Below are 23437 nucleotides of genomic sequence, written 5' to 3'. Positions count from 1 at the left end.
ATCAGACTTTGCAAGTGATCCAGCAGATATTTAAAGAGTTTCTTCATTGTTTTCCAAAGAAGGGTTTACTTCTGCCAGTGTGTGTTGGGAGGGGGTGGCAGCTGCATCCCCCTCTTCACAGTGTTGCTAGAAAGGAAACCCCATCAATATTAAGGAGTAGCAAGATGTTATAGTCATGAAAATTTTGCACACACATGGAGGATATAAAAAGCTCAGCTGAAATAATTTTCATCTTAGAATACTAAGATGATGAGGGTTTTCCCTATATATAATAGTGAGACCTGAAGAGCAGTAGCAAGCAAAAAAAGAAAGGTGGGAAAACCATTTGATGACTAGTGTGTTTCACATACAGTGAAAATATTTATAAAAATCTTTTGGTTTCAATAGGTGGCCTTTAATGTTTTGGAAGATCAAGCTCATCCTTTGAAGTCAGTTAATCAAACACCCTGCAAAAAGAAGGAATATTCACACAGTGAGAACTAACATAGAGAAAGGAGTTTAGTTACAGATAATTATCAAATATCAGAACGAGTGGACAAAAAAAAAAGATACAAAAAAAAGCCCATCAAGTACTCTTGCATGGTATTTTTATCCTGAGAAAACTGAAAGTAAGGTTCTGAAACATGGTTACTGCAAATCCTGCTGCATTGACAAGGGATGACTTACAGTACATCATCCGTCTCTGCTTCTGAAGAGACTTGCATGTAATGAAAATAAGATAGAGGACTCCTCAAAAGTGTCTGTTAATTTAGGCCAGATTCTAAGTATTCTAAGTAAGGACACAAGTTGGACCTTACCTGAAAGGGACAGGCAGGATCTGGTATGTGATCCATGTTTGAGGTATCAAGGTCTGGAAGAGGGCAATGTGTGACCAGAACATATAGAGGAACCCTCAGCAGTGTCAACCTTCAAGTAGCAGATATACAGGATGGACTTATCTTTTAAAAAAAAATAAAGCTATTTATAACCCCACTGATAAATTACTTTTTTGAAAAGAATTCTAAAGCCTCATGATTCTCTAACACCTAAAATTCAGCTGCCCTGCTGAATATTTCTTTTCTGGATAAATATCAGAGGTGTGAAGTAATGTTCTATTACAAGTGTGTCTGGGAAGCATATTTGTGTACATGTTCTAAATTTAGCCTTCTGAAAGTTGCATAACTCAACTTTTCCGAACAATAGCAACAATATGGCTTTTGTGTTTTGGTGTGATATGCATGATTGTATCTATTTAATTAGTCCCCTGTTAACGGAATGGCTTATACTGATCTTTTTGCATCTGCTGGCTGATTGTGTTTCACAGGTCTGAACAGAGAGTTTCCACTCTTAAAAGATGGCCCTAAAAACCCAGTTATACTGCTTGAAATCTGAACAGTCTGTAAGATTTTTAACTGATATTTTCATTTCGCAAGTTTAGTACATGCATCTGTATTTATGTATAAACAATGAAAAAATTAAACTGAAATAGTCTTTTAATACAGCTGAAATGGAAATACAAGTTAAACACAGAAAATTGAGACATGGGGCCAAAGAGCTCCAGAGTTACCTTATTAGTGGTAGTTTGTAGCTGCTCTGAGAGTTCAGTGTAGATTACCAATCTGTATCTTAATCTTCCTTCTTTACAGAGAGAAAGAGTAGCCTGTCTCACGTCTATATTTGGTGCAGAGTGCATACTCCACTGTGCTAACACACCACATCAGGAAGGAATTTCAAATGCTCCCAAGGAATTCAGTAACAAAAGTCCTGTTGGCTTTCCTTACATGCATGGGCAAGGGAACATAGTAATCCTGTGTAATAAACTCTTTTGCTGCTGCTGGAGCCTCAAACACCGACTAATGAACCCTCTAATGTCTCTTCACCCTCCTCACAGAACTGAATACCCCGGGCCACCGTCTCTGTTGACAACCTTTCAGCTGGGCTGACTTGTGCCTGTGCCACCTGTGAGCTGCTAAAACGGCTTCACTTTTGCATTCACCAGGGTAGAGCTCCATAGGCTGTGCCGCATTTGTTTTGGACAACACCCAGTGAGACAGAAATGTTGAGCTTCTCCAGGGGTGCTGATGGGGTAAGTCTGTTCTCCGGCTGATTCTGTGGAAACTGGAGAGGCTCACTGCCATTTCTGCAGTGAACTTCACCCGGAACATGAGAGAGAATAAGACATTATCCCTTTGCAATTCACACCTGTGAAATGTTTTCTGTTTTGATTTTTCCTCTTTTACCCCATTCAAAATTTAAATTTTTCACTGTCTATATTTTGCTACTATAGGTACACTTCAACAGTCATCAAGTGACTTCTTTCTTATGTCTTTTCTCTAGCTATCACTTTGAGGAAAGGTGTAAATCCAACTTGCAGTTTTTATTGTCTTTGACAGCAAAATCAAATTAAACTTGCTTAAAAATATGATAGCAAGTAACTAACATCTTCCAATTAGAAGAAATCTGTTCAAACAGCTTGACTTTGAGATACAGGTGTTAATCACTCAGAGCTGTCAGTGGCTTCAGATTTATTGCAGGGGCCCGTGTTCCCCTCTCTTTCTCTTCCTTTCCTCAAAGTACTTTTTATCCTCTTCTAGTTTATTGTTGTATGAAACCACTTCAAGGTTATCTGCAAGTAAAGAAGCTGAAGAATTTTCTTTTTCATGGGGTTAGTTTTAACAAGGAAAGAAACTTCTTTCTGAGGGCACTAATGTGTTAATCCATTCTCAGAACAAGAAATTTGTTTTGCTGCAGGGGTTCTTAAGTGGAGAATCCAACACCTTAGTTTATTATGCTGCCCATCTTGAATCATGTGCTAAGATAACAAGATATGAAGAAAGTAGATTAGATGAGTGCATTACTGCCAAACTTATTAGTTGTTGTTGTTGTTATTGTTATTATTATTTCTGTATTTCCAAAAACAGGGCAGTTATACCCTCTTCCAGAATTCAAGTCTAATGCATAAAAATGTAAGCAGTCCCTATGTGCTGCATACCTCTTTATCTCGTATATAAGACTAGTAAACAACTGGAAGACAATTTTTAAAATAACAGATGCTAGAAAGAATGGTGTTTGTTTATATAACACTTAGAATCTGGAGTTCTAAATTTAAAGGTTATATGAGCTTTCTTAAAATTAATGTGGAGGCTGAAGTGACATTTAATCCTAGTTAAATTTGCTGGATTTTTCTATCATTCAATAAATAATAGAGATTTAGGTACTATTTATTTTTTACAGGTTCTAGGTACAAATAGTATGTATACTTTGTGGAAATCCTCTAAGATCCATAAAGAAGGATACAGGCAAGACAAAGTTTCAGGATCAAAGAGCAGAACTTGATAAATTGATGACCAGCGGACTGAAATGTTTCAGCTGTCATTGCTCTCCATGTCTGTTTACTGTATGGGTTTTTTTAAATGTTGTTGTCCTTGGAAGCAAACAAATAGTGATTTTTGCTCTTACCATTGCACTGAATTAGCAGTGTTAAGGTGTTTGCTGGTTTCTAAATCTCTGATACACTGCTGGTTTTAGTTAGCAGTCTTGCTTTATTTCGCTGAGATGTTCAGTGTCACAGGGATAACTTTCCTATTTGCCGGTTTCTCTGCTTTGTATGATGGTGCTTTTTGGCTAGCTTTTTCTTTTCATGCTGATTTCTTAGTGTGGTATGAAGTGTATTTGGGACAGGTGATGGAGAAAAAGGAGTAGAAAGGTTTTTGTTAGGGGTGATGCACAGGAAGAATGGGAATAGAATATAATTCTATTGCAAGAACAAGAATATAATTCTTCACTATACTTTGAATAAATAAAATTTTAAAATAAAATTAATCTGGAACTCTTGTTTCTGGAACTGAAACAATACTCCAGGCAACACTCCTGGACTATGGTGTGTTCTTAGAACTTTCTGCTGGAGAGAAGCAGGTTGTCTCTTCTACTACCCCTTTTTCACTTTTTCATACCTAGCCCTTTACTGGGACTTCTATGCTTTCTCTTTCCATGGCAAGGGCAGGACAATCTCCTTTCGGGGCCAGCTGGGTCCTGGGCTGCTTTAGAGTTGCCTTCTCCCAAGTTCCTGAGCTCTCAACTGACCCAAAAATGCCTTCCGCCTGTGCTGCAGCTTTTCCTACTGAAGTTCATGTAACTTCCCCTGGCTGGCCCTGTCTCTCCCTGCTGCCCTGCTCACAGCTCCTGTCCTGCCTGCAGGGCCTGGCAGCAGTGATCCCTCACTGCTGTGGGGGAGCCAGGCCCCTGGGGGTGCCCATTGCTCCCCCATGTCTGCATCTGTGGGAGGACAGACCTCCCCAGCCTCAGGGCCCTGCTGGGGCTGTGCTGCTCCTTGCCCTGCCTCTGGATGCAGGAGTTTGGTTTGTGCCCAGCTGCTGTTGGTCCTGTCCCTCTGGCCCTCAGTAAAGTCTGCAAGGGCCACGGTTCCCTCCTGTTTTCTGTCAACCTTCTCTCCAGGGCAGCTCTCTGCAATAAAACTTCTTTCCACCTCGGTGCTAAGAAAGAGATGACGTTCCAAGTTACTGCTCCCCACAGGCCGTCCAAGTGCTGTCTGACCTCTGTTTCCCGCCTGTGTCCCCTGACTGTTGCCAGGATGGTTTTTATCATTCTTTATTTGGGGTTTTAGGAATAACAGGTTAGAATTTCAACCACTTTGTCACCCTAGAAGCATATTCAACCAGTGTAGGGTAAAAAGAGACGTCTTCCAGGAGGAATACCCACCTTTTGCTCAATGCTCCCCCTTGAAGTGACCTCATGGCTGTTTTATGGGCCTGGGGACTTGCAAGACCGCTTGCTTTCATGCCCTCATTCCTGATGATACCTGGAAATGGTCCCTACTCAAAAGGTAAGACCACAGGAACCAGTAGAAAGCAGCAAGCACAGTCCTGGAGAGGACGGATGTGTTTGTCCCTGTTTCAGGTGGGGCTGTGGAAGCAGTGTTTATTGGAAGCCCTTTTTGCAGGCCTCATGAAGCCCATGAGTCTGAGGGATGCTTCCTTCCCTTCTTTGCTGTGTATGCCTATCCTCCCAGGTCTGAGACAAGGAAGGAAGAGGAGACCCACTACATTTACAAACCAGTCAAAGTGAAGCACCTGGGGGCTTTGAGGCTGCAGGGAGTGAACTTGGTCTCTCCCAGAGGCATTTTCATAGTGCACCAGCAGCTTAAAAACTCAACAGAAAGAAACTTATCTCCAGGAAAGTCAGACCCTTTTTCTATGTATCACTATCAAAACTGTGAATAGCACACTTTGCTCACTACACATGAGGAAAACCTGTGGATTGGACACCCTACATGTTAAAACTGAATTTTATCATATTTACCTCTCAAATCCATTTTACGTACAGTTGTTTCAGATAATACATGACATTATTTACACTAGAGAGACTGGATCTTTTTTTCTGTTTTCCTGAGATTGTTTCCTTTGTTCCTTTGTTCGGTTTTGTTGTTTCCTGTGGACAGCTGGTGAATGTTCTTTTCCTCTTGTCATTCTTCTTTCACACAGCAGTAGCAAAGGGAAAATACTTCTCTCTCCTGACACAAATAGCCCACCTTTTTCTGGCTGCTACCAGGATTTTGTTTGTTTTAGACAGAGGAACAGACAGATAAGTAAACAAGACAGAGAAAAGCATGCTTATTAAATTTTGCTCGCTTGGACACAGCTACAACTGCTCATCATGCAATGCCAAAATCCTCTTTTTTTCCTCCTAGGGTTATGTTCTAAGATATTTTTTGATTCCTTGATAACTTTTCACTGCCACTACTCTGATATTTCCCTGTCTCTGTCTTCTATGCTTAGTGTAAGATGAATAAATACAATATTCATGCATTTGTTATCAGATATTCTGAATCATTTGTTTCAGTTGTTCCCAAATTTGCTTATAGTCAACTTCTTGAGTGTGGCATTTTTCCCTTATTTCCAGCTGTCAGCACTATGAAAAATGATACCTCATTTAACTTGAGTGAAAAACAGCTCTTATGTCTGGCTACCCCAGGGAAATGATGGATTGGCCCAACTTGTGCCATGAAAAAATACACTTAGAATGCTCTTCTGAGAGAACAAAAACTCAAGGACATAATACCAAAATTGGTTTGTAACTCCTTTTGTAAGAGTAAAAAGAGGCTTGCCTGTGTTTTCCTTATTAGTTTTTCCAGCAGCCAAGTGCTGTTTGTCCTCCAAGTGCAGTCCTGCCTGCAGGGTAAAAATCCAAAGTTGCTTGTCTTCTGGAATGTTTTTTTGAAAGCTGGATTTAGCAGGTTTTGTAGAATGGATCTATCTTCAATTCAGACCAAAACAGGGCTCTCTTATGTTTCAAACCTGAAGTTTTCTTTAGGACTTCTCTCTCCCAGGTTTTGTGTTGGGGTTAATTATCAAATTTTTGTTCTGCCATACTTATTAGAGGAATACACGCAAGTCTCAAGGAGAACTGTCTACTGTGGCAATACCCAAGAAATACTGAGTACTGTGGCAGGGTCCCTGGGTGTCTTACAGATGTTAGGAAGAGTTTCAGAAAACCGTGTGATATTTGTTCCTTGGTTGGCAGCTTGAGGGCTCATGGTTGTGTTTCGGCACAAGGAATTGATTTTGCTTTGCCAAGCTCATTTTGTTTAACCATAATTAAGGGCTTCTTCATATCCTGTTTGAAACTCATGGTTTGAAGGTGGTGCTCAGATTAAGAATATAATCTGCTAATAATTGGAGGGAGGAAGAAATGAACAAACAAAAAAGTAAAATCCTACCTTGAGATATAAATTTAAATTCCTTGTAACTACCTTACGTTTCTTCTAATCCAAACTATTTTAGAATTTGCTTCCAGATCTTGGTTCCATTGCAGGTGTGCATGTCCTTGTATGTAATTAGAAATCTAGTTTATATAAAAATGTATTTAAATGTTGCATATTTTTAAACAAACCAAACAAGCAGATGCTTAGGGAAGACTTATGGATGTGGTTTCTTGGGTGGAATTGTTTTTCCAGAGTGACCTGCAAGCCTAAACACCAGTGTCACTTTCTCAGCTGTTCTGTGGAAGGAAACCCAGCAGCTGTTGTCCCATAGTGTGGGCTACTTGTGGCATGCTCTGGGCTATGCTCTGGTCAATAAAATTAATATGTCAAACCAATATTGTAATCTAAACATGTCTAATAATTCCCAACACTGAATAAAAAACTTAAGCAGTGTTTAAGCAGCTATTGGAGAGGTCTTCCTTATGCCCATTTAGAACAAAATGAAGACTCTAGAAACAATTTCAGATCAAATTGAAAAGAAGGTAAATTATCTTAATCTTAGGAATAAAATATTCCTTAAGAATTCAAAGTGCTTGGTTTTCTTCTCTTATTGTTATGGTCACTATACCTTTAAGAATTTTTGGATTAGAAATCCCTTGTTTTAATTTAGCATTTTATATATATACGCATGCATATCCTGTTTAAAGACTTTGATTCAGCAGAAGAATCATGTTGAACATATATATTCAGTAGCTAGTAAGTGAAAAAATATTTACTGTTATAATGTGAAAGCGTAGATTTGATGGTTGCGTGTTCAAAACCTCATAGCACTGGGTTTGTCAGTACAGAATCAATGGTAGATTTTTTTCTAGCTGTTATAATTTGAGAACTTTTTTTTAAATTTGGTTAACTGATGTCAGGTGATGTCCGTGGAAGAAGCGCTTCACACTTCAGATGGTGACAAAAAAGAGCAGGCAGCTCAATGCTACCAAACTAGGGGTGTGTCAAATCTCTCTCAAGAATGATAAACTCAATGGAGGTGTCTATTTTTAACCTCCTGTTCTTTCCTTTTGGCAGACTAATCAGTGTTAGCTGAGCCGCTTCACTGAATGAATCCAAGGGACTCTGGTGCTTTCTGAGATGAGCAGTGGACCCTGAGAGGACAGCTCAAGCCTGCTTTGATGTCTGCAGCCCCGTTGTGAAGCACCATGTCAGATGAAGCCAGCTCGGAGCAGAAACCTTCTACAACAACAGTCAGCTCTGTTGCTGTGCAGGCTGGGGATGCCAGCATTGTTATAGCTGTGCTGAAGGTAAGGCAGAAACTGCTGCTATGTCTGATCTTGTCTTTCTGCTTTCAAATATTAACATGATTAACGCTTTTAAATATTCTGGGCAAACGAGTAGTTAGCATAAAATGATGCAGAAAGGCCATTTGATTCGTCAATATCTAATAGACTTGGAAGTTAACACTTGTTTCTCTTCACAATTACTCTTGGTGGGTTTTGGATTGCAGACAGTTTTTTTTCCGATGGAATAAATAGTCTGGTCAAAATATGTAGGGTCTGGAAAGGAATTCCTCTTACTCTGTTTAAAAAGAGTTAAATTAAGAGTGCATAATAATGTGTTTAAAGCATGATGATTGCAGTCAGGCCTCCTTGAGTTACTTTAACCTGTACTCAGCAATAATTTTACACAATAAGTGGCTCTACAAACTCCACAGATGAGGTATTTTCTGGGGAAAAATAGTCTAAACTTAATAATGAGTAGCTATTTTTGAAAGCTGTGAATCCACAGTGGCACGTGTTTCAGTAAGCCCTTGTGTGCATGCAGTTGTGCTTATAAGCACCGAAAGGTCTCTTTTGTGAGCTGGAATCTACACCTTCACACCTGGCAGTGGGAGTAAATCTGGATGCTAGTAATTAATCCCAGCTGGAATTTATTGGCATTTTTTCATTCTCCAGGCAACCTGGAAAATGTGCTAGCTTCAGCCATTAGAGTCTGTTTGTGATGCAGAATAAGGTGATAATGAGTTGAGTTGTCACCTAATTCAGGTGATTACCTCAGTTGTGGGAAGGTTTTTTTGAGGTCAGTTTTCACCCTTCCTGTGAGGTGGTCTGTTGTTGCAGGGGAGTAATTTCATTGCAAGGAGACTCAAGTTGATGTGAAGTCATTTATTTTCCCTCTCTGGAACCATGACAGTGGCATCACAGTGACATCACAGCTTTGGTCCTTATCGGCATCCTTTGGTGCCTGTCCCAAAGGCTGTTGAGTGTCCCTGCTGCTATTCGTGCAATGTCTTGTTCCATATATTCACTATAGAGGTACATGGGACCTATGTGGTAGAAATCAGATCTGAGGCGATGGTTTTTGCATCTCCTGTACTACATTTTTACTTCTGCCTGCCCCACTCACCCACCAAACTCATTTAACTATCAGCGTCATCTTCAGCTGAAAGGTGAGATGAGTCAGAGAAAAAAATTTGGCTCATTGTGATAATTTTACTCTTCATGGGCAAAACGAATATTGGAGCACCTTCTGGATAACACTAGTCTGGGATTTTGATGCCTGTTTCAAATGAGGTTTGTACTGTATTCTCTGTGACTTCATTGTGTGTATGGTCCCTGTGCTCCTATGACCATGGAAAGCATGTGTGAACTGACAACCTGTGTGAGCTGAGAATGAAGGAAACCTTGTGTTTTCTGAAGGCTGTACTTGTTTGCTTATTACAGTGTGGAAAATGGTTGAAGCTTCAGCTGGCTGAATCAACACCAAATATATTAGAAATTGGCAGCAATCAAGATGAGACTAAAAAACTACTTCAAGATCATGAATTCCTCCTATCCAAGCTGAAGGTAAGATGTGATAAGACCACAAAAATAAAAAAAAAAAAATCCTCAAGCCATTACAGTTCAGGTACAACAGCTGATGGAGCTGCCTGTGCCTCATATTGCAATATGGTGGTTAGGTTAAACTCCACGTAGGAGAAAATATGTTCAGCCTTTGTCAGTGTAGCTGGTCTTCGATGGTCCTTGTGGGCTCCTTCTAATTCAGGATATTCTATAATTCTCTGGGAATTAGGCTTCTTCCCAGGAAAAATATGCTTCTGCCAGCAGCAGGAAAGGTACGGGTTTTTCTACTTTATACATTAGTGTCAAGTGAAAAAATCTTATAGCCCTCAGTAACTGCTAAATATAAAGGAATGTCAATTCTTTTTTTTAATTCTCCAATGTTGTGAAAAGTCTGATTATTTTATAACAGCTGTGAGCACAAGCAAGCCCCTTGTAAGTCTGAATCAGATATTCCACAAACATTTAAATTGAACCTTAATTGATCCAAATTGCATTGGGAGTGATACTGTAGGATTAAAACAGCTTGTCTTGATCTAGGAATAATTTAGTTAAGTAACAGTCCTAAAATCAGATTTTGGCATTCCAAAGAGCAGTGCATAGGAACGGTGACATTTGGACACTGAGTGACAGGCTTGCATGAAAGAACTGAATAATTTTAGGTGTGGGTGTTTGACACTGAGAGAAGTCTGAAGTCACCTAAAAAGAAATATTTTAATATTTTGATAGGGTCAGTAGACTTTATATATGTAGACAAATAAATTCCTCTAACATCTTTGAAGCTATGAACAGTAACTTATCTATTTAATTTTTGGGGGGATTGCATAAACTTGAGATCTGAAAGAACAAATATGATTTGGATAGGATCAAGTATTTGATTTAATATCAATGACTATGTCCTTCCCCAACCATTAAAACTGTCCAATGAGTGTGAGGGAATTCAGTACAGCATATAGAGAATGTAGCTAATACACTGCAGTGTGTGGATTTTGAAGAGTATGAAGAATAGAATTATGGAAAAACCTGCCAAACACACAAACCCAACCAAAATACCCAAATCCTAGAGAGATGTGGTTTTATGCAAATTGCCTCATCTTTACTGTCACTAATGCAACATCCTAAGCTTGTTCTTAGGACAAGCTGCTGTGTCCTGTTTGAGCAATTCAGAATTAGCTGAGTTCTTACACCCTGATGACAGCCAGAAGTTGATTATTTTTCTCCTAATTTTCAAAAATAAATATTAAAGAATGGAAAAAGGAAACAGAGTAATTACCATCTTTAAAAGAAACTCCCATATTTCTAAGAAAAACAAAGTTTCAAATAATATTTTACTGTCAAATCAAATCAGATGGGAAAATTTATTGTGCATAAACTGTTAAAGAATGCTTTGGGAAAAAATACTCATTATTTCATGGTTTATGCCTGTGGTCCTTGCAAAATTCAGCATTGAATAATGAATATTCTATAAAAGAATTAATTTCAAAATTACTACTTTTTCCTCAATAATATGAGCTGTAATAATAAGGGATTGCAATGTTGTTATAATTCTTCCTGGCTGTGCATTTTTCAGCCATGACCATTTGTGGCTTATAGTAAGTTGTTAACACTTGTCAGTAATTACATAGTCTCAAACCCACTCATAAAGTTTTTCCAAGCTTTATTTTTTCCAAAACCAAAAGATTTTTTTCATTGATTCTATACTTTTTGAAATATTGTTTATAGTAATTCTTTTCCACTTAGCATTTGATAATGAATTATACTTTAGTTGTGTGAAGATGGGTAAGAGGCAGTTTGAATTGTTTCCCCTTTTTTATTTTTAAAAAAAAAGGAAAATAAACACGGACAGATTCCCTCACTTGATATGCATATGCTTAACTTTGCTGATTAGACTAACCCAATTCAAAATTAAGTTTCTGTGCAGGTCAGGCAAAAATTCTTGAATAAGTAATGATTCCATCATGAAACTAATCCTGCTTAAGGCAAGAGTTTGATGATTCACATTAAATACATCTTTGGAATCAGTAGAGATGAACTTTTAGACTTTTAGAAGATAATTTATGGAATAGTTGTCCACTCTGGCATTATCCCCTGTTCTTCTGTAAACTCATTCTAGGTTTTGATCACCCCTTTGCTTTTTAACTTCATTATTTTAATCCTGGTATATTTATTCCAAGTTATAATCAAAATATTCTTCTGTCAGCTTAATATGTTGAAGATTCACAGGTGTAAGTAAGGACAAAATTTGGCACAGTGATCAGTTTACATTCAGTACTTCTGATGCTAGAGGAAAAGGAATGTAATACAGCTCAGCATTTCAGGGAATTGGTTTTGACTTAGCAATGCTGACGGGGTTAAAAGCCCAAACAAAGAGTTTGACATTTAGTAAGGCAAATGGTACTTTAAATAGCAATTGGAATAGATTTGTTGAAAGAGAAAACAGTAATTTTTAGAACAATTTTGAAGTTCTTTTAATATTCAGAATTAGAGTGAAAAAAATTGGTGTATGATCTTCATGGCCATAGGAGAAAAGATATCCAAAATAATTTGCTTTGATAGAATGTACTCTAGCTTATTCGTAACTGATTTACATTTCTTCCATTAAATTTAAGAATTGGGACCACCCCACTACTTAAACAAAACTACCAGAACACAAGTTTTGAAAAGGGCCCCACTTTAAATGTTTATGGATTAGGAAACAGATGTGTTATTATTAATAGAGCTGAAAGAATAAATGTTGAACAGGTAAGATTAAACCTGAGACTAAACAGAGAACATGTATACAATGTTTGCATCCAATTAAAATTCCCCTCAGTAGTCTCACCTAATAAGTTCTGATTCTAAGCTATTATATTCTGTTTCTGTTTTGCTAAATGAGGCCAGATTAGCAGCATCAGTTTTGTTGCAACCATCAACTGCTGTGATTTCATGGAAGTCTCTTTCCCAATATCTGATTCATTCTTTTTTAGGTAACTTTCAGTAGGTTTATATGTTCTGGAAATATGTATATGTACATATGAATGTCTCATTTTTCATAATTTAAAAAGAAAAATTAGAAGAATCAAACCTATAAAACCTGAGACAAAATTTCCAGGAGGAAAAATTATATAGATTGCACTTTGTATAAACATTTCTCTGCCATTATCCTGTTGTTTCCAAGAGAAGATCTACTTGGAGTTAACGTGATTTCTTAGTGCTTGGGTCTCTCAATATTAAAACTCACTGGGTATTCTGGGGAAAAAAAAAAAAAGAAAAAAAGTATGTGTGTGTGTCCATAAAAATGTTAAAATTCCCAATAAGGCATTCTTGGTTTGCTTCCAAAGTTCTGGTTTTTATCATGAGAGAGACTGTGGCAGAACAGCCACAAAAGTGAAGAGAATCTAGCCCATAAACGTAAGTTTAAAACCATCATTGTTATTAATTTGACTCATGAACCTGAGGATTTCTCCTAATTGTTTTATTTACTTTAATTGACAGAGCATAAATTGCAAAATATTAATTTATATGCTAATAGCCAGAGAGAAAAAAATAGAAAATTACATTCTTCAAAAAGCACTCATAGAATACATTCATTTTTTGCATTTGATATCTTTTAAATAAACCTTTCAATTATTTCAAAAATATTTTCAAAATGCTTATTTTTCAGTAATTTTGTTATGGAAGAAATTATTTGTTAATATTTTCTTAATTATTGGCAATTAGTTGTTGAGGTGCCCAGCAGTACAATTAGCAGCAAAGTTCAGCTGCATTTTTATCAAACCAGAGCTGACTTTTGCAAGTTATTAAAAAAAAAAAAAGGAAAAGGTAAAATGTAATAAATATATTTTTTTCATTGTTAGTTCATCTCACTCATCAATTTCAATATTTGTATGAACAAAATTCCCACCAAAATAGTGTTTGTCTTGAGGTAGCTTTATGATTATTTTCTGGGCTTCAAGTTAACAACTGTGTTGTATAATCTCAGCACTGCCTTTCAGCACTAACTAAAGGTTAATTTTAGCAGCATCTCAGTGCTAAGAGAATGGGAGAGTAGTTTACACCTCTGAAAATTCCAAGTTATGTAGTCAGTGTACAATAACTCAGGAAAGGCAAAAGATAATTTCCCTCTCACATTCCTAGCTCTTTTAACAGATGGAAAAGTACCCTATTAATGGACTGTGAACAAATCAGTACAAAAGTTGTACTATCCAACACAAATCTTTCCTGTCTTTGCTGCAATATCAGAGGCAAATGTACCCTGAGAAGGAGTGGGGGGAGAGGTGTGGCTGCACAGCAGCTGCATCACCAGGCAGGGAGCATTCCTGCTGCAGGCCTGGGATTGCATCCACCCAGTATCCCTTCAGTCCATCTGAACCACAGCATTTAAGCCACCAGCGCTCTTCTTTTGGTGTGGTAGAATTAGACATGTCATAGATATTTAATCGAAAGTGAAATTGGTCTGTGGTTTTCAGAGCAATTCTTTTTTGGCATGGTTTTACTGACAGCAACAGAAGTTGCATGTTTGCATGAGCTCCTTTTTGACTACATGCTAGTCATTCCTTGTATTGTCAAGCCTCATTCCAGCTTCTCAGAGTCCAAGGAGAACTCTACTCTTCCGGTTTTTTGTGCTCACAGGGAATGAAACATGAGATTCCAGAAGTGTTTGAAATCATTTTAAGTCTTTACTGGAAAGCTCTGCTAAGTTCATTCAATTGATAGAAACCCCATTAAAATTCAGGTTTCAGTGAAATATTCTGTTTTCCATAAGTCATCATTTTTTGGATGGAAATACATTTTGCCTCTTAATACTGATTGGATGTTAGGGAAAAAAGTTTAACCACGAAAATGAGCTCATCCTAGAACAGGTTGTGCAGAAAAATTCTGGAATTTCCATTGTTAGGGATATTTAAGACTTCATGGGCTAAGAAGTCCTTGAGTAACTAGACCAAGGGGTTAGACAGATGACCTGAAGAGTCCTGTCCAAATTATTCCTTGGCTCTGTGTTGATAAAAGGCTTATATTTCAAAGATAAAAAATGGAAAACCAGTAGTATCAGTCTACTTAATTTAAAAATAAATTATTCACATATGTAGTATATAAAAACTAACATAGTTGAGGATAATTTTTTCGAAAGTTCTCAGTAGCTAGTGGCTTTGACAGTTGTGGGAAGCATAATTCTAAACTCAAGGCAACAAAACCTTAATATCACTCTGACCATCTTAGGTATTTGAACCGTTTCTCAAAGAAAGAGTAGTTTCCTGTAAAATATTTCTCTCTTTTTTTTTTTTTATTAGTCTGTTGTCTCAAAATGTAACTTTTTCTGTTGCTGAGGAAACAGACAGCGTGACAACTCTTGTGATGCTATATTAGGTTTTTTGTCGCATTACAGGAGCTATTATTTGAAGGCAATAAAATACACACCCATTTTAAATGAGTGAACCATATTAAATCCAGGCTAGAAATTAAGTTTTTTAAAAAAACTTAAATAGAATTCTTTTCTGTATTTGAAAACTTCCATTAATCAGTTCTAAACACTAAAAGACTATTATACATGAACAGTTTCATAGGGGTTTTTTTCGTTTTTTTTGTAATTTTATGCATGCCAGTTTTGCAATAAATGCAGCAGTTCAGTTTGCTTTAACCTTTTAATTTTGTTTGGCTGGATTTGAATTCAGCTCATAGTAACTGAATTTTAAAAGGTGCAGGAAGCATGACTGATAACCTTTGAAGAATATTCCAATTTTCTCTGTGTCCTAGGGATTAGCTATTCCTCACAGTTAATCAATTACCAGAAAACAGAGCCTACTTGTCAGGGATAAATGGTAATTAACAACCTGTTCAGAAAAAAGGTTTCTAAAAGAAGAAAATCTACTTCTGGATCCTATACCATTTGTGTAGCATTCATCTTGCATAGTTAGGAAAGATTTAGCATTTGACATGTCTTTTAAATATGTTGGAGCTGATTTAATATTAGGATAAAAGCATTCCTAGTTTTATTTCAAGATATAAAATAGTCAGCTCTTCGAAAACTTGTCTTTGCCAAGAAATTCCACATGGAACTACTTCAGATGTCATCTGGTTTTCTACAGTGTATTCAGAGCAGCTGTGAAAGTGGTCTGATATTTTGGTAAAATTAACCTTGTAGCGACAAGCAGTTTGGATGTAATATTCTGGGAATATTTTACCCCCTTTTTTAATATCAGCATTGTCATGACTATAATGACTTCTCATTAACTGATATTAAGATGTTGAGTTAGTAAAGAGACTATCAATATCTCATATACTCATTTAATTCCTGTTATACTTGTTACAGAGCTGATCTAGAATGTTAATAATGTTGGATGATTAATGAATGCCACTGCTTTTACTGAGTTGTTATGCATGTAACAATTTTATGCCTCACCAAGAAGGAAACATCATAAAGGCTTCTCTTAGAGTTGGTTATCAACTTTTTATCCAGTGATATATGAATGGCCATTTGAATTGCCTAATAAAAATTTCTTTTCATATTCCATATTCATGTGGTAGCACCTCTAATAACAAAAAAAGTGACATTTCATTAATTCATGCTCATGATAAAACCCAAGATGGGGGTTGGGAAGAACACAGAACAAATGTTAGTCAATTTTTCTGACACACTAAAGATTTGTTACATAAGCTGGAAATGGGCCAGCAGTTATCTTTCCTGTGGTGAGATTAACAAAAGGAATGAAACACAGAATAATTATTTTGACAATAGAGCATTATTATTTGGTGTCCAGCTTGAACAATGCAGCAAGCTGAACTTGAAACATTACATAACTTAGGTGAGGTTTTGGAGAGTATGTGTTTATGTTCAAATCACTCTTATCTGGATTGCACTGTAGTCATCAGAAACTTATGAGTAAATTGCCTCACAAACTTCTAAAACTTATAATGTCCAGTAATGTAACATGATGACATATGAAAGAGGAATCAAAATAGCTGCACTGCTACCTCTTCCAGGAGGACAGACCTCTGTTTATGGAGATGTAAAAACATTGGAGTGTAAATATTAGAGATAACATGATAAATTCTCTTAAATCTTGTTAGTATTTGAGTTTTAGAAAACTATTGCCTCTTAAGTGCAGATGAAATTCAGAAGCTTGCCATAAAACACGCAGAAATAGCTACACCCCTATCACTAGGAAGTGGAAATAAAATAGGAGTAGAAGGTTTGTGGCTCCTGTACAGACCCACAGTAAAGATAACCTGACACTGGTATCAGCACAGTGTTTTGGGATTTGTGTACAGATTTCTTATGTTTGTTTTGTTTTGGTTTATTTCCTTCTCAGGCTTTGGAAGACAAGGTATGGGACCTGCTGCAGGAAGCAGACGAGGTTGCAGAGGAGAACAAAGAGAAGAGTCAGGTTTATGATGCAATGGCAAAGACCCTTGGGGATGCATGGCATGCCCTTATCATTATGTTAGAGAAGCGACAGGCACTTCTGGAACTCACCTCAGTGTTCTTTGAAAACGCTCTGGAGGTTTGTATTTCTATCAAATAACTGTTAATTTGAAGCCACCCTCATCTTAGAGGTATTCTGACCACTGTAATTTCAATGTGTTTTGTATTGTTTATTGTATTCCTAAAGGTTGAGGCAAACAAGAAAATTAAATAATGGGATCCTTCCTTGGGATCCTTCCTTTTCCACCTTTCAGATAGTACAGGATGAAGCTGAACAAAACGCCATATAGACTTTAAGAAATATTTTAGTCACAATGTCTCCCAAATTTGTACTTGACAGAAAATGCCAGTAAAAAAGTGGAACTGGACCAAACCCTAAAATATGTATTTCAATGACTGTGGACATTCTGCAGAATAGCTTTCATTCCCTATGATTAAAATTATTTGGCATTGAAAGACCTTATTCTCAGATGCCTTCACTAATGCACACTGATGATTGGTCACTGAAAGATTTACACCAAAACATCCATAAGGTATTGTAACTACATAAAGCAAACTTTAGTCTAACTTGACAGTGCTTTATTTGAGACTTTGGTGTACAGATGGACACTAAAAAACAAAAAGCTGTGTGATCCCTGTTTACCCTTTTCTCTTATGCTAATTCACTGATAGACACAGGGAGCCAAAGAAGAGAGGGATTCCATACCCTGCATGTTTTTGTCCACTCTGTGTAGCCTCATGATCAATGTCCCCACATCCTGGAACATGAAGAGTTTAGTAATTCTCCCTGATAAATTTGTTTCTGTAGTATGCCAGTGCCATCTGTAAGTTGCAGAAGCAATTACTAACTGCCCTAAGAAGTCCAATTTCAACAATGTACTAATTATTGTGTCCTGATAATGTGTATTATACAAAGAAATTAGATTTGGCATAAGGCTTTGTAGGAAAGATTAACTAAGTGGCAAACTGTAATTACAGACTGTGTCAACTAAAATCCCTCAATCAATCAATATTTGAAAGAAAAAAAAAAACAACTCAGAAGGCGCATAGAGGCCAGAAAGCATCTGTATCTGGCAGCCACTAAAAATGACTTTCTCCAAGAATTTACAAATTCCCTTGAACTTTCCCAATAACGTAGAGATTATTCTGTAGTTATGCAAAAGAAAATTAGTGTGTGCTTCTCCCTATCCTTTTTTCCTTAATGCAGTTTGCTATTAAAATTGACCAAGTTGAAGATTTCCTGAAAAATGCTCAAGAGTTCGATAATATTGACTCTTTGAGAGAACTTCTTCTGCAACAAGAGCATCATACAAAAGGTACAAACAGAATTTGACTCCTGACAGCATGTGGTTTTGTGCTGATTTCTTGAGGGAATAATTTTATTCTTTCTGTATGTATTAAAAAAAAAAACTTATAACAAATACACAAATATTCTGTTTGGGAAAATGTAGTAATGAGATAGATTTTAGCAGACTTGATGACAGATGTGAAACTCCTGGTTTCAAGCTAGCCCTTGCCTCTCACCTTCAACAACTTTCCTGCACTTACCCTTGCCCATAAAGTTTCTTTCACATGAGTTCTTTTTCTTTATCCAAGCTTTCATGTGAAGCACCTTCTACTATATTGGGGCACATTTAAATGAAAAAGAGAAAAAAGTTTTCGAAACTAATCTCATTGTGTGGCTACTTCAGGCACCTTTGCAATTCCATATGATTCTGCACTTTTTGTGAGTCTTAAGAGTCTGTAATTTTTATCAAATTTATAAATTAAACTTGGCAGAATATGAGTCATACTTTATCTTTCACTAGTGGAGCACTAGCTGAAACAGTTTTAGCTACCTTGAACAACAGGTATTCTTCCTAGGAGGCTGAATAGAGAATCAAACTTGGATAACATTAATATGGGGTTTGGGTCTTCCAAATAGATCTTCATGGGAGCAAAGTGCTCACTGCATACCAATTTAAACTTGAAGTATCTGGCAGCAATTTACCGCTGAAAAGACAGTCTATAACTGTAAGCATCAGATGAAATTATTTGCCAGACAAAGTCTTTGCTTTGATGGCAGTAAGCCTTCCCTCAGATGGAGAAAAGTGGCTGCAATTTATTGATTTCTCTTTCTACCCTAAAATAAAATAAAAATTTTGAAAGCTGATATTGGGTTATTTGATAAAAAACAGTGCTTTCTGCAAGAAGGATACTCTCTATCTGCTCCAAAGAAAGATGACTGAAAATACAACCTTGACCAAGTATTGACTCTACCAGTATCTGATAAGTAGTTTATCAGAAATGCTTATCACTCAGGAATTAAAAAAAAAAAAAAAAAAAAAAAAAAAAAAAACCAAACAAACAACAAAAAAAAGGCACTCCAGAATGGAATAAAAAAAGCGAAAACTTATGAAATATATTTGTTTATGCATTTCTATGTGTTTTTAATTTTGGATGGACCAAAATTAAACATTTATGATTAATACCACATTTCTGGAAGGCAATAAGTAAAATGGACAGGCTTGTTGCAGTGAGCTTAAGGAAACTAATCTCTCTTGTTAGCCCTTAGGGAATGAAGGACTAGAGGCCTCCCACTCTGCTTCTTCCCTGAGTGTTTTTTGTGAAAAGAGGGGATTTTGTGTGCTTTGTTTCACTAGTTGCATCACTAGTGAAAAACTGCAGAGGATACTGACCCACATGGGAAGCAGGGTAGAAAATTCCACTTCAGCTTACCCACAGGTTGGGAAACCATCAAAAAGAACTCAGCTTTGAGAAAACAATGACACGTCTGGGTTTTGTTTTGATGACTCTCAGTACACCATCGTATGTGTGTGTGAATATATCGTATGTGTTTGTGTATACACCATTGTACCTTTGTAGGTTTACATAAGAGCTGTCCAATTTGAAATATCTTAGCATATATATATCTTCTAAAGTAAGCATTCATGTTCATGCAATGCTTGAAAATACATTGTGCTTGTGTATGCAAATAGATATTTGAAAGATACTTGAGTAATATTTGAAATATGGTTCTAGAATCACAAAGCACCCTGGGTTTTCTCCTGATGAAATTCCGTTCTTACAGAACTTCTGGAGAAGTCATTTGCTCTTTTAAACAAAAGCCATGACCTAACTCAATTCATAGAAGAATTCAAATGTGAGGGGCCAAATGCAAATCCAGAGCTGATTCAAGGAGCCCACACCAGCTGTTTGAAGATTGACAATCTCCTTGAGATGCTGCAGGACAGGAGGCGGCAACTGGACAAATTCCTCAGACATCAGCGCCAAGGGCTGGAGCAGGTTCTGCAAATTTCTTTGTGGCACCAACAGGAGACCCAGGTAACATAAACAATATCAAGGGAAGTCACAGTACAGAAAACAACCTAGAAACTGTTTTGCTAGGCACAACTGTGTAGTCTAGTAGGATGCACAATCTATGTGTTGTTTATCCCTCACTACCAGGTTATGAAGCACTGAAAATGCAACATCTCCCTTTGATCTCTAACTGGAATGTGATGATCTGATAGTCATGATTGTAACATATTTCTTTTTCAGAATTTTCAATGTGTGAAAGCATATTTATTTCACATAGATTCTTTTATGGAAGTGTCAGCAGCATATTTTCTGATATCTCTTTCATTAATGAAAATCAAAGGCAGATTGGCCTATTTTATGCATAATTACTTATCTTCGGAAGAAAAAAGTAATTATGTCAATAATTATTGACATAATTAGATATAGAAAGTATATCTAATATATAATTACATATAGAAAGTAATCTAGTCAATAATTATTGTAAACAAAAGATAAAATCTGATTCTTGAAAAACAGGAGTGATTACAAATTTCAACCAATCAAGGAAAACCACTGTCTTTTTCAAACAGCTGTGTTAACCTTGTCTCCTTTCCCATACCTTCAGCAAAATCACTGAAAGTGAAATTCTTTGGGTTTATTGCTTATAAAGCAAGTTAAGAATTCTCAGCCATTCCTTCAGAGCTAAGTTAGCACAATGAAATCACTCAGAGGTATTAGATGTAGTGGAAGCCAACTGATTAAACTCGCTGTAATGGAAAGGAATATTGCCAAGTGGTAAAGGGGTGAACACTTTGCTATAACAAGGTTAAAAAATTACTTCTTCCTCTGCCTAACTTTACAGAATTACTGGTTTGTTTTGCTAAACAGATACATGATAAAACTCCCCCAGCCCTAATTTGTACATAAATTTTTATTTCCCTTTTAGCACAGTTTTATTGTCCACTCCATTTATTTGTTTTTTGATGAGCCCATAGCAAATATTCTGTGAAAATGTGCTTCCGGGAAAAATGTTTCAGTCAGTAAGTACACATCTGGAGGATATACTCAAGAAATGAAGGCTTGGTATTAAAATAATTTCCTTATTTCCCTAGGTCTCTTGGACTCAATGTGACCATTTTTATGTGTAACTGAAAATACTTCCAAAATATTTTAAAGATTTTTTTCATTGTATATAATTGCTTAAATTTATTAAAAATAGCATGATTCTACATAAGCAGATAAAACAGTAACAACAAAAAATGTCTAGTGGGCTATTAAAATCTGTAGTACCTAAAGTACAGAAATTCTTAGTATGCTGACTATGATCTAAGTATAGTGGTGATTTTCCAGACTGGAAATATTGGAGGAAGTGTTCCTGATACCAATAACTAATTGTGGATACTATTTTAAAATGTGGAGCTTCACTCAGGAATTCTTGCCATGTATTGTTTACAAAGAAAATGAGAGGTACCTACAATGAATCAAGCAGATATAAATGCAAGTAATTCTATGGAATTTAGAAGATTTAATTCTATACTGCATATGTTTGCTGCACATACTTGCTGAAGAGGTTTGTAAGATGTAATAAATCTATAAATCTACATCAGATTATTCTACGCAACAGTATCCCATTATCTTTACTGAGTTTTTCAAGCCTTCTATTAGGTCAGAAGTACTCAGATTTGTAGTATTTTACTGTATGCAAAACTCTATATCAAGGGAGAATGTACAATATCTTTATGGTATCAAAACCCATGCATTTATTCTATGCATGGCTATAACCTGATTCTTCTTTTACTGTGTTAATTTACAATCTGGTCATGCTTGATGAATACATTTTTTGTCTGTTTTGTCATATATATCCACTATGTGCTTACTTAGGTATTAGTCCTTTCCTTCTGCATTTGTTACAACACAAATGTAAGCATTTAAATAGAAGCATGAACATTAGGAATAAAAATGAAAGGAATGAAAATGTGAGACATTTTTTTTTATTTTAATTAAACTGCCATGTACATATTTTTAAAAATGGACAGGAACTTCTCAACCTTCTCACTGATTTCCTTTTAATATTTGATTAGGTAACATCTTGGTATAAGCAAAACATCAGAGATTACTTTCAGAAGCAAAACTTAGGCTCATCACTGTTGGAAAATGAAGAGTTACTTCAGGAGCTTGAAGAAATGGAAGTCAAAGTGAAAGTAAGAAATACCATAATTGGTTTGTGAAGCAACTTTAAAAATGTGTAGCAAAACATGACCTTGGGCATTGAACAATCATGTATAGGAGTAGACGTTTTCTAATGTACATGAGATTTATATCTCTATATGTCTAAATTATTTTAGTAATTTTACTTCTTTTAATGCAGGACCTCCATGTTCCTCAGAATTTTTTTTCATTTAAAATATTAAAAACTACCCATAACTTATATAAAGAATAATCCTTGATGTTGTTTTGTAGGTTTTTCAATTTAGTGATCAAGTTCCACGCTGGTCATTTACATGTAAAATCCTGTGATGAAAAACAAAGAAAAGAAATTTTATTAGAATTTTAACAAATTTTAATGTTCATAAAGGACAAAACCCCAGCCATTTCTACCGTAATTAATAGTCAGTGAACTGAGTACATGATTGGAAGAGGTATTTGTCCATTTAGTTCTTGTGATTAAGAGTAATTGAAAATGCTACTTTCATAGTTTTCAGTTTTCCAGAGAATAAATCTGTTACTGCCACTCATAAAAACAAGATGAGATTAAAGAAAATGTTGCTGTAAGAAGAAGTAACCTTAGTATGAAATAAATTGCCTATATTGAGAACCTTTTTCAGGTAACTGAATAGTGCCGTAATAAGGTAAGTGCTGTTGCCGGGTCAGGACTATTTCCCACTCATGCAATTGAATTTGGATAACCCAGATGACCAAGGAGGCCTTTTCATCCACAAACTATCCCAATAGAACTAAATGTCTTTTAAAGGATTATTGTGTTGATAGTAAGAGGCTTCTGATTGTACACAGATCTGTTTCCTTGTAAGCTTTGTAGTTAAATGTCACATGTTTGCCTGTTTGCAGAATTAACAGGTAACTGCCTCAAGGCTGTCATGTAAGCACAATACAATAATATTTCTATATTTCTAATGCTTCTCCGAGCATCATGTCAAAAAATAATTTTTTTAAGGGAAGATGAGCATCTAAAGATATGTACTTCTGAACAGA

General features: G+C 36.3%; 1 protein-coding gene and 1 long non-coding RNA gene across 5 annotated transcripts in view; one reads left to right on the top strand and one right to left on the bottom strand.

Moving 5' to 3' along the window:
- CCDC141 (coiled-coil domain containing 141) overlaps window positions 1–23437 on the top strand; it is a 62470-nt gene that overhangs the window by 198 nt on the left and 38835 nt on the right. For 3 of the 4 annotated variants that reach the window (XM_063162238.1, XM_063162237.1, XM_063162235.1), the window contains exons 1-7: window positions 1746–2065; window positions 7778–8010; window positions 9430–9552; window positions 16836–17027; window positions 18156–18264; window positions 20019–20272; window positions 22309–22428. In XM_063162238.1, the coding sequence (XP_063018308.1) occupies window positions 7909–8010; window positions 9430–9552; window positions 16836–17027; window positions 18156–18264; window positions 20019–20272; window positions 22309–22428 (900 nt within the window). In that variant the 5' untranslated portion in view covers window positions 1746–2065; window positions 7778–7908. Of the gene's footprint in view, window positions 1–1745; window positions 2066–7777; window positions 8011–9429; window positions 9553–16835; window positions 17028–18155; window positions 18265–20018; window positions 20273–22308; window positions 22429–23437 lie in introns of those variants that run through there. The other variant, XM_063162236.1, reaches the window with a different exon arrangement.
- Window positions 78–1818, bottom strand: LOC134421379 (uncharacterized). The gene is made up of 3 exons (XR_010028587.1): window positions 1547–1818; window positions 798–938; window positions 78–446 (listed from the first exon to the last, which is right to left on the bottom strand). It is a non-coding gene; the product is annotated as an uncharacterized LOC134421379 (long non-coding RNA).

The sequence above is a fragment of the Melospiza melodia genome, chromosome 8 (genome assembly GCF_035770615.1).
Source record: "Melospiza melodia melodia isolate bMelMel2 chromosome 8, bMelMel2.pri, whole genome shotgun sequence".
Classification (NCBI taxonomy): Eukaryota; Metazoa; Chordata; class Aves; order Passeriformes; family Passerellidae; genus Melospiza; species Melospiza melodia.
Note: the sequence above shows the minus strand (reverse complement) of the source record. Positions and strands in the feature narration are given on the sequence as shown.